At 33.3% G+C, this 12,077-nt stretch overlaps 2 protein-coding genes across 2 annotated transcripts in view; both read left to right on the top strand.

Moving 5' to 3' along the window:
* Positions 1–8,565, top strand: part of LOC149692460 (uncharacterized) — a 43,957-nt gene extending 35,392 nt beyond the window's left edge. Inside the window, exons 4-9 of the mRNA XM_089868227.1 lie at positions 5,217–5,638; positions 5,704–5,839; positions 5,912–6,022; positions 6,123–6,250; positions 6,341–6,410; positions 6,695–8,565. Coding sequence (XP_089724353.1) covers positions 5,217–5,638; positions 5,704–5,839; positions 5,912–6,022; positions 6,123–6,250; positions 6,341–6,410; positions 6,695–7,144 — 1,317 coding nt within the window. The 3' untranslated portion in view covers positions 7,145–8,565. The remainder of the gene's footprint in view (positions 1–5,216; positions 5,639–5,703; positions 5,840–5,911; positions 6,023–6,122; positions 6,251–6,340; positions 6,411–6,694) is intronic.
* Positions 8,566–11,144: 2,579 nt separating this feature from the next.
* ND-B16.6 (NADH dehydrogenase (ubiquinone) B16.6 subunit) lies at positions 11,145–12,074 on the top strand. Its single transcript, XM_089868222.1, has 5 exons — positions 11,145–11,205; positions 11,263–11,357; positions 11,455–11,533; positions 11,610–11,681; positions 11,755–12,074. Exons 2-5 carry the CDS (start codon positions 11,264–11,266, stop codon positions 11,966–11,968), a joined length of 459 nt encoding a protein of 152 aa, XP_089724348.1. The 5' UTR covers positions 11,145–11,205; position 11,263; the 3' UTR covers positions 11,969–12,074.
* The last annotated feature ends 3 nt before the right edge of the window (positions 12,075–12,077 follow it).

Below are 12,077 nucleotides of genomic sequence, written 5' to 3'. Positions count from 1 at the left end.
CTCAGCAGGTGAAACATTTCTACAGGGGCTCATAGAAAACTAATGGAGTGGATTACCCCTAAAAGTTCGCTTCTTCCTGAAACTTCCCTATTTAAAAATTTATAATACTCGCTTCGGGGGGGGGGGATATTTCTACGTGAAAATTACCAAACCACAGATACCCTGAATATTTCTCCTGTTACGTAAAATCATTAATCATTTATTATAATGGAAGGGTAAAAGGCCTAAGGGTAATCTTAACTAGCGATCTAATTCTTCACAATAGAGCAGGCCTATAAGAGAAAATTCAGAAGAATAGGGAATACTCATTATCTTGAAATAAAGATAGGAAAAAAAGCACGTCTAGAATTTTTGACGCTTGATAATAATGAAGAATATTATTCTTAATATATCAAGTCGACTTGCCCTAAAAACCTTAAGGTGCTTATAAATAAACTATACAGTACAATTAATTTCGACTTACTGGTTATTAAACATTATGGGAACACCTTTACACTAGGCGACATTGTTTGCGTTGGTTAAGGTACATACAAGGTAGCTTGTAATTCGGGTTGAAAGGGCGTATTTTTTTATATAGTATCGACTTATTCAAATTCATATATGATTAGTACGGGTTTCTGCGTGGGAAAAGCGAGTTTATGTTCGAAACGATGCGATATCGACATAGTTACGCTGCAAGGTGATATTGACATTTAATAGCTTTAGTTACGCTGCAATGCGATATTGACTTTAATATATATGTATATTTAAAAAGCAGGTTAATGCGTTTTCGATATTATGTTCTGAAGCCAAAGTAGATTCTGCAGAGTGTATAAATAAAACCCTTATCTACAATTAAACCTGAGCGAGAGGACATGGAAATAATGGACATTAAGGGAGTCATTTAAAATAAATAAAAAGAAGTTTGTTTGTAAATGTCAAATCGTAGACATTTTTATAGTATTTCAAACGAATTTTTCACCACGTACCAATATAATTCTATGGAAAACGGCAAATAAACTACCTTGAATTTTTGGGGTAAATAAAAACAAATATAAACCTCACCAGCCCCCAAAAGAAATTAAGAAACCAAAAACAAGAAAAAAAATAACAAAAATAAATCTTCTCTGGTAATTACGGCAACCCGCTAAAAATCAATACAAATACTTTGTTATTTCACTTTTAGTATGTGATGAAGTTAAGGCATTATCTACGGAAATAATATGACCATGATATTATACGTAAAACAAGGTCACGCCTGGTACAATCTAAAGTTGAAACGTCTCCTATACGTTGTCAGTGCATTTTGTTTAGCAGAAACATAATCTAATTTCAGTAGCGATGGGCGGCGAAACTCCATTAAGGGTTCTACAACAACTTTACCTTGTCAAAAAGCTTGTTATTTTCGTTATAAAAGACATTTTTCTACAAAAGAAATGGGATCAAGCAAAAATTTTACGAGACCCCATGAAAATTTTTAAAAAGGAGAGAGAGATCATAAAAAAGAGGAAGGTTAGGATTACGCTAATTTAAAAAGGTATTAAATGTACAAAAATTTGGTCTATTTTTTAACAAAAAATTAGTAAAATAAATTTTAAATATGGAAATAACTTTTGTGTTAAGAATTAGTAACTACGCCTAATATTATCGTTAAAAATATTTCCTATGCAAAACACGCGTATTAACAAAATCAAATATTTTACTGGAAACTAAAAAAAAAAAAAAAAAAAAAAAAAGAACTTCAAATAGAGCAAAATTTGTTTCCAAGTTTAGGCCTACTCTAAATATTTATTTTATTTTCTTTTTATTTCAAAGTCTAGAAACTAAAAAAAAGGACTACTTTTCCCGAGAAAAAATAAAATATTCATACATATTCGCAAACAAGGCGGGGGTATATTTCTTCTATTAAACTTTATATAGCGTGTCACGTGATATAGGCCCAAAAAAAAATAAAAAACTTACTAAGCCTAACATGTCAAAAGTTTGTAATTTATTATGTTTGATTTAAAAAGACCGCATTTCTCAGCGTCGCGCGCATAAAGAGGAGCAGTGCGAGAGCGACCTTTCGTGAAATCTAAAACCGCATGTTAAGTAGTCTGGGTTTACTCTTGGCGAAAGAAATCTTTAACCACTAGTTTTAAGTAACAAAGTTTTAGGAAAATTTGGAAGTAAAGAGTTCGGATTTCGATCGATTTGGCAAAACAGGAAACCTGGGAATATCGATTTTAATTTATATAGAAAGGTTAATTTGAATATCTAACGAGACAGAGAGAAAGGCGGGAAAGGGGTTCGCTTCCTGGAAAATGCGGGTAAGGTCTACGCAGAGTTCTACGTGGAAGATATAGGCCTACTTCTCCCAAATCGATGCTTCATCCTAAATTAGGTTAAAGTCAAAATGGAAATTATGTTTACAAAACGGCAAAGACTATATATAGGTTGCTAGTAATTTATGTTATGCAAAATAATCATTATGATTTTCGTAAACAGCCATGAAGTTTAAAGTTCAATGTTAAATTTAATATTATAAAATTGGTTTTCTTTAAATAAGTTTGTCAACGGCTAATCTTTACTGGTATGGTTTAAAGTTGCGAAAACCCTTAACATTTTTCTTGCTCAATAACCAACCCACTGTGGTCAATTAATTTTCTGTCCACTCGCCTTGACCGGTTACAAATAATGTAAAAAAAAAAAAAATATTTTCCACATTCTTTTTTCTTGAAATCAATTGCTTTTGTCCTGCTTGACATATGCCCAAGTATTTGGTACTTGCTGAACTCGAAAATTAATTACGTCTACCACAGAACAAATTGACTTCAGGAAGTTAAGGCCTTTTTTTAGTTTTAGGGCAGAATTAAAAAAAAAAGAAAGATCTTTCACCACGAGACCAAATGACCAACGACTCAATATAATCTTAACCTCTTTTTTACAAGGGCTATTGTCCGGCCGATTGGTCAGTAAAAAGAGCACAGTCAGGGGAGAAAAAAAGGAATCGGTTGAAGAAGCCAAGGTCGAAAGGGGCAGCGGTCACGCTGCCGAGAACTTGAAATATATATAAAAAAACAAAAGGGACTCCCGTTTATTTTTAAAGGCCAGAAAAGCCTGTCACGCGATACTAAGGCAGCCTAAGGTAGGATAACGTGGAGTAAGCCTTCCTATTATAACGCGTTCATTGTATAAATTGTAATAGAGTGCAAGGAGCGGGGGCAATCTGATAATGACGTCATTAGGGAAAAAACCCATTCTCTATTACATCTTTCATAGTGAACGAACGTCCGAAACGTTAAATACCCGGCGGGAAAGAGAAAATGGAGAGTTGGTTCAACTTGGGTTGGGTCGATGAATCAATGTTGGTTTCGCCTTTGAGAATACAATGCCTGGGATAATAGGCTTAAGAAATATACTAACACGGTGGTATGGGCTTCCTTCATTGTATTTTCGAAGTGGGATAGAGTAAGGTTCGTACCAATCAAAGAATTCAGCGTGTAATACCCTAGAGTAATTTAACATTAACAGAAGGGGGTTTTAAGTTTCTCCGTTTTGCATTCTCAATCGATAGGAAGCGATTTAGTTACATAACTTCACCTTGACTTATTCCGTGCTGAAAACTTAATTTGAAATATACAATCATTAACAAATAAACGTTCAACTTAAGCTTGTTAGTATAGAAACAATGTCGCTGTATATTTATAGTCAAGGATTCCAGTATGGATGGAACCAAATAAGGAAATGCGCTAACGGCATCTAAGGAGAATTTGGGATAATACAATATAAGGGGGGGTGGCATAAAATTATCGAGTCTCGTATCTTCATAATAATAATAATACGGATTAAGTTTGTTGTTATTTACATTATCAGCAGAAATTTCGAAAATGGGAATCGTACGTACTATATGGGAAAATAAATTCAATATTTAAATCGTTAAGGTCAGCGGAAAATCCTTAACAGAAATGTTTGGTCGAAATGTAACACCATTTTAGATGCTGAGCTTGTATTCCGCTATTTATTAAGTTTATTCTACCCCTGAAGATTAGATTGTTGCTAGATGTAAACCGAAGAGTCAAACATCTTACTTTCGTTTTTGCAATTCCCGTTTAAACTCTTCGAAAGGGTTGAATAATCTTCAATTCGTATTTAATTTCCCATGGGAGTCGTTAAGAACATTTGAATTATAATCTAAAACGCACAATTTTCTCGAAGAATTTGCAAGAATATCAAGGGACTTATTCCCTATCCTGACATTAGTAATATATTGATTTTTTTTTCATTCTTTTCTTTAGAAGAGAAAAAATGTTGGTCTATTGTTAGTCGTAATAGAAACGGGACGATTAGCTGACACAAATTTAGCTATTTCGTGTGACTTTAAGGGTTTCAAGCACGAATTATAAGTTAATATTAGTTTCGCTTGGTCTAAGACCTACACGGAGCGTGTATTTAAATTTGCCTGGATATTGAGCAGCGTGTTTTATTACACGTTTTCGATGTTATTAAATGCAACTCGCCTATAACTGACAAGCTATATGAAAATAAAAAAAATAAAATTTTAGAAAAGGGTTGTTTAAACAAATGCGTGACTTTTCGATACGATCAACATTGTGTCAAGGTTTCCTTCCACTTACGTAAACTAAAACTAGAAGCCTCTATTTGTGAGAGAAACTTGTCTTCGATTGACTATTACGTCTCTCATTACACTTATTACTACATCAATTTATGATCTTCGGATAAAGAAATTGGGCGAAGATTCAATCTTCAGTTGATATAAAAACCTGGGATTTCTAAAATGTTTCTAAGACTACCTCTAGAAGGTTTCGCGCTTAGAGAAAATTTGCGCCTTAACTTGGCGGGCTTAAGTGTATTTCCGAGTTTAAAAAAATGCTGGGATGGAGTGAGTGCTTTGACAAGACAGTCTAAGCAGATAAGAACAAAAGTACTCAAAACTTTTGTTGTTTTCTCTTGGATTTAGGAAAGGAAAATCTTCCTTTTAACAAACACCTCACTCTCAAAACAAAGTTACCCATCGCCTCTCGAAACAAAGATATTGCTAAGTAACGTTGAAGATTTTTTTCTGTACTAAGAGAGTACTTCCAAAGCAATTTAAAATAGATTCGAAGATACCATGTTTTTTTGGGGGTTTAAGAAAACGTCCTAATACCGATTCTTACAGCTAAATCCACTGGCTTATCCGAAACGAATCGAACTGAAGTTCTTTTTCGTCTATTTCTCATTTTATGTGTTTTTAGCTATTCATGATCGACAACTGCGCGGACGATTGGCGAATAGCGATGACGTGGCAACGCATCGGAGTCATCGTCCTGGAGTTGGCAATCTGCGCGACCCATCCCATACCGGGAAATTTTTCATTTACGTGGACCACAAAATTGTCCAATCATCGGAACCATATCGAATCGAAGGACGTTCCGATTGACGTGACCCTTTCCCTACCCATGTTCCTGCGTCTCTACTTAATCTGTCGCGTCATGTTACTGCACAGTAAACTATTCACCGACGCCTCTTCCAGAAGCATCGGAGCTCTAAATCGCATAAATTTCAATACACGCTTTGTACTCAAGACTCTCATGACTATATGTCCTGGGACGGTCCTCTTAGTCTTCATGGTCTCCCTCTGGATCATCGCGAGCTGGACATTAAGGCTTTGCGAGAGGTTATATTCTCCCCCCGCTCCTCCCAAACTCGAGTTAACAATAAAACTATTCCTTATCCAAACAGATACCACGACGAAGACCACGCCAATCTCCTAAATACAATGTGGCTAACGGCTATCACCTTTCTATCAGTTGGTTACGGTGATATAGTACCCAATACGTATTGTGGTAGAGGTATAGCCGTTAGTACGGGACTAATGGTAAGCAAAGACTCGAAATTATTCCAAAACGATTCCGGAACTGAACTTTGACCACGTTACGTAATTTAACAGGGGGCTGGATGTACTGCGCTGGTAGTTGCGGTAATAGCTCGTAAATTGGAACTGACCAGAGCGGAGAAACACGTGCACAATTTTATGATGGACACTCAATTAACCAAAAAGGTTAGGAGATTACTTTGTGCCTCCCCTCGGTTGCGAAAAGTTAATGAGGTGGAAATGACTAAGACCCTAAGGTGGTATTTTCTTCTAATTTTTCTTTCAGCTGAAAAATGCGGCGGCTAACGTCTTACGGGAAACGTGGCTCATATATAAGAATACAAAGTTGGTTAAAAGGGTGAACCAAGCCAAAGTTCGAACGCACCAAAGAAAGTTCCTGTTGGCTATTTATAGGTAAGTCGGTTCGGTTGGCGGTGGGGGAAAAAACAATCTACTTGGTTTCGCCAAAGGAATACTAAGTTTTTCTCTAATTACTTCTTGCAGTTTAAGAAAGGTCAAAATGGACCAACGAAAACTACTAGATAATGCCAATACGGTCACTGATATGGCCAAGGTAAGAACGAAATATTCACGAAGTATAAATTCTTAACCAATTAGAAAACTTCCTCCAAGTTTGTAAAATGACGTAGATATTTACTAATGCGTAGTTCTACGTATATGAGAGAGAGAAAAAAAATATTGTTTCCTACTTTATTCGATGAGTTTGGGTGCGTAGCTAGAAGTGTAGATGATTTGCCAATTAAATACATTTTCGAACGATCTTCTTAGTTGACTTTGAAGAAAATTTCACATATTCCAATCTGAAACGATTTAAAAAAATTTCTTGTTATTTCACAGACTCAAAATAGCGTATATGAAATTGTCTCTGACATAAACCAGAGACAAGAGGTGCTCGATGAAAGAGTGTCCTCGTTAGAGGAACGGCTTGGGGTCATCCAAGAACAACTCGAACTTCTTCCTGAAGCCATAACCCGTTGTATATGCAAAATGGCGACTCAACCGCCCAGTCCGGCAACTCCTGGTCAAAACGTTACCCCTACAACGGGGGGTACGGGTGGACCAGTGGTTGGGGTCAATGGGTCACAAACGAACGTCGGTTCTCAAACCAACGTTGGAATAAATAATAATACCCATATGACCACGGCCGAACAGCGGCACGCCTTTTTACATCCCGATGACGCTTCCAGACCCAGCTGGGCATCAGCTAGCCAATTACACCACGGACACAGTGGCCGAATTGCCCTTATACCTCCGTTAGTGCCCAGAGCGGAATCGACGGAAAATTAATATAAAACCAAAAGGTCAAGTTTTTCTTTAAAACCCCCATCAAACAATATAATCCGAGAGTGTAAAACAATATATTCCAAAAAGACCTCTTTGATTTTTGATTAACATTATAAAGACAATATTTAATTTATATAAAAACTGTGCCTAGTCTTAATAAATTAAAAAAATAAATAAATAAATAAATAAGTTGCGATTTACGGACAACAGAGTGTTATAAAGTGGATGAGTTTTCTTAAAACGAACCCTATGGGACGCGTAATTAAAGAATATTGAAGATTTAGAAAGAAATTTCGATTAACTTCCACAGAATGCGGGGTGAAGAAAGAAAAGATGAGTGATGTGAATTTTTTTGTACAACTATATGGATTGACTAACTGAAAGAAATTTATCTTCCGAGCCTACATTTATTTGTAAAAAATGGAATGCATCGCTTTTAAGTGTTTTGGGGGGTAATGAACTGCAAATGAACCCTGCCAGTGAAAGATGACGAAAGAAAAACACATACGCGAATAAATAAACAAATAAACAGATAAACAAACAAACAAAAACAAAAGGCTATTTAAATAATTGTGGATTAAGAGATTAACTAGCCGTCCATGCTTCCTAATATAAACTGTAATGAAAAATTCGGTTTTTTGACGAGCTTCTACGTAGAGCCCGTATATATATAATAAACTTTCGGTTACTGAAGTTTGATTTAATTTAAAAATTAATTAATTAATATAGAGATTAAAATGTCGCCGGTAACTTTGGTACATTGTACAACGGTATAGTTCAAAAAAACAATTGTGAAATCACCTAGTGAAAACTTCCGATAGTTGAAAGAATTAAATTTTGTTTTTAAACATATCCCTAATTTGGTTGGAAATTGAACAAAAATTGTCAAAAAAAAATAATAATAATTATATATCAACTTTAAAGGATATTGGCAAAAGTAAATTAACAATAAGTTATAAAAAGTCAGAGGTTAAGGGGTATTAAATTTTTATCTCCAAGGCTTAATTTTTAAAACCCCTTACTTTTAAACGTTCCCAATGCATTATTTTGGGATATATTAAAGATTACTTATGGTTAATTCACTTTTGATATTGGGTGACGTAAGGAGGGTAAAAAAATAAAATCTACACACACAGAAGTGACCTAAAACATTTTAACTTAGAATTAAATGAATTAACATTAAACTGATGGAGAAATGACGGGGTTTAAGATTAAATAAGTCGAAAGAAAATTAAATTAAAATAAAATAAATATTAATTATTAATGAACGAATGGGATGAATATAACGAAGATGGAGAGAAAATAATCTGTGATATTCAAAAGTTTCCAACTACGGTAGCTTATTATTTCTTTCGTAGATTAAAAGCACTTACACCTTAATCATATTGTAATTAAATTAAATTTAAAGGTTTTTCCAATTTGTTATTTGACGAAAGAAAAATATTTCAGAAGGGCTAACCACTCCTGAACAGTAAACTAAAATACAGTACACACCTGTTCTGATATCGCTTATTTCAAAGTGAAAAATAAATGGAATTATTACAAATAATTCAAAAAGGCGAATTAACTTTATAAATATAATTTCAAGAGTGGTTAGCACCTCGAAAAATAAAATCCCAATAATAAATTTAGCTTAGGCTTACTTTCAAACAAAAAAAATAAATAAAATAGGTATAGTTGTAGCTTTAACTAACCAAAAACCATATCTAACATATTATAACAGTTAGTCCACTAATTTTTCATTTTAAACTATGACCTTATATAAACGATACAACGAACAAATTTGAAAAAAAAAAATATCCCAATTTGAAAAGCAGATAAAATAATTGATAATTAAATCGCTAGTAATCGTATCATCGATTAAAATTAATATAGAATTGAAGAGAAATTAAATTTAAATTAAAAAAAACTCTGATAGTAGTATTGTTCGGATATATTAAAAATCTGAAATATTTTGTTAGGATAAAAGGGTTTAAAAAAAATACGAGTAAAATTTAAAAGATTGAAAATTTTAATCTTAATGCTTGGGTCACGAAAAACTTGGCAAAATTTTTGGCAAAAAAAAAAAAAAAAGTGTTGTAGTCCATGTGCCTGATTCATACGTTGAAAATAAGAGAGCCTTTTTGAAAACTAACATAAACAAATTATTGAAACAAAAAAAAACAGCACGATAATCATTAGTTTGAGATTATCCACGATTTTGCTTTTATAGTAGCTCACTAAAATGTTTGTAACTATGGCTATGTTTAACCATAAATATTACCAAAACTTTAGGTATTTAGAAGATAATTAAATTTAAAGGAATTATGAATCCGAAATGAATTTGGTAATCGTACAAAAAAAGGAAACCAAATTATTCATGCTCCCTTTAATTTTGAAACTACTTTTGCCTCAGCTTCACAGTTTTCAAAATAGAAAGGAAAAAAAAAATATGGAATTTTACAAAGCGACAGCCCTTGACCTCACGCCTATACTAATTACTAAACATTAATTTTAAGTACTAACTATTATTTTTAAGGGAAAGAATGGAAAGTGATTTGTTGATATAAAAATTGAACGGTAGAAATAAAAATAACGCTTTAGACCTAATGTTATATGGGTTTTTGCTGTTACAATATTGCCAGATTGTTGACTTGATTTCGTGTAAAATAACAAAAAAAAAATGTATACTTCCACTGAACAAATATAGAACTTGTAAAATATCGTATACATTTTTAAAAGATGAATAAAATTTAATCTTTCAATATATATTTGATCTTCTAAATAAATTACTACCCGAGTCCTGATTAAATAATTTTATAGCGGAAATTACGAATTAAAATTGCACCACTAAGCACAACTGGTTAAAAAGCCCCCCCCCCCCTCCAAAATGGTTACCTAAGAGAGGTACTTAAAACAATACTTACAGTTTTACCATGGTGAACAGATGACTCAAAATTCGAAGGAGCCACAACTTGGTTGAGATGATACAAATTATTTGTTCTGTTCAGTAGGTTATCTAATTCCATCCTTGATCCACCATCTCTTATTCCATGTTGAGTTAGCTTTATTTTCCAAATTTTGCATCACTGTATAAAAATAAAAAATGTTAAGTTGAAAAAATTATTTTAATTATAAAACAATTTCTAATTATCTGAAAATAACTACCTAATTTTGCTATATTTCTATTCATTATTAGTATATCTAACTATTATTTACGCTATTCAACATTTTATTGCAATTAAAATCTATTTTAATTCCTTAATGCAATGTTAGATTGGAAAAATTATTTTAATTCCAAAAATATTTTTAAATATCTGAAAATAACTAGCTAATTTTGCTCTATTTCTATTCATAATTAGTTAATCTAAATATTATTTACGCTATTCAACAATTAATTGCAATTAAAACCGATTTAAATTGATTAATTAGCTAATACGGCTACGACGGTTTCGTCAATTTCGCTAAGCCTAGTTTGAAAGTTCGAAATGCGTGAAAAGTTGCGCAGAAATCTGATTTTCGTCCAACTGTACCCCCCTCACCCCTCCCCCAGTTGTCGAACTATAACCTCTCCCCACTGAGACAATTTTTTCAAGGTCTATTTCATCGCTTTGAAGTGGTTTTTGGTTTCCAGACCGAAATTAATAACACAATTCAAGCCAGAAACCTCTATTAGGCTTACAAATTTTGTTTATTAAAAACATTATTGAGTTTTAATCGAAATAAAATAGATTATTTTAGCCTTAATTGACGAAAATATTTTGTTATTACCAAGGCTTAAGGACATCAGTCCATTTCACTTACTTCTTTCTTTGCACCAAGAACGACAAGAACTTGTTTTCCAAATTAATTGTGTTCAGTTATTATCTCGAGCTTGTTAAAATGCGAACTTCATTTAAAATAATGTTAATACGCTGTTAAAACAAGAACAGTTTACAATTTGCCGCTGATAACTAAGCTAGGCCGTTTGACTCGTTCCACCGTAGACCGCCGAAAAATAAACCTCTCTGAATGGCTGAGACCCTAAATCCCAAGTCGGGTTACATACTGCCATCTATCGACAAGTTGAATAATTCGACCTAAAGGTAAGGTCACCATGAAAAGTTCTTGTAACTGATTTTGATTAATTTTAATTAATTTAGGATGGCTCAGACTGGTTTCCGGCAAGATATGCCACCTCCGGGTGGTTATTCTAGTATTCCTTTTAAAAGAATACCGATTAAAGCACCTTTAAATGGTAAATCTTAACAAATATTGTTAAGCCTTGGCCATAATATTTCCTCAATATTTAAAAATAAATCCTAATACTCGTAATTATTTAATTAACTAATTAGGGGCAGCTATATTTGCCGGCTATATCGGACTAACAGGTTTGGGTATCTACTTGGCAAAGTCTAAAATCAAAGAAAAATAGTAAGCTGGAAACATTTAAACATGATGTAATAGAAATTGTTTATTCATGTCTCATGATTATTATAATATTTTGCAGCATTGAAAGAGTGGAAAACAATGACGTTAACATTGCTATTGAGCCTATATTATACGCTGAAAGAGATCGTCTGTAAGTATTTGATAACCAAGGTTTGCAGCAGCAGCAATGCAATTGAAACTAATGTAAACATTCTGTTCCAAAGATACTTGCTTCAACTTCTAAAAAATCGTGAAGAGGAAAAAGAGTTAATGAAAAACTTTCCAGGATGGCAAGTTGGTAAAGCCGTTAATGGTGAACCAATATACAAGACCATCCCCGAGAATTACTACATCAAACCTTGCATGAATGAATATTACGCTCATACTTCGGAATACCAAATGAAAAGAGCCAACTACTATACATCTTTTTACAGTTAAAGAATATAATAAAAACATGGTTATATTATTGACTAAAACCTTACTTTGTTTCAAGTTGTACATTAGTCCATGTCTGAAAACAATAATAAATTAAATTAGAATGGTTTAT

The sequence above is a fragment of the Phalangium opilio genome, unplaced genomic scaffold, assembly GCF_054372755.1.
Source record: "Phalangium opilio isolate 3A_F unplaced genomic scaffold, DU_Popi_V2 ptg000024l_1, whole genome shotgun sequence".
Taxonomy (NCBI): Eukaryota; Metazoa; Arthropoda; class Arachnida; order Opiliones; family Phalangiidae; genus Phalangium; species Phalangium opilio.
This window is presented reverse-complemented; position numbering and strand designations above follow the sequence as displayed.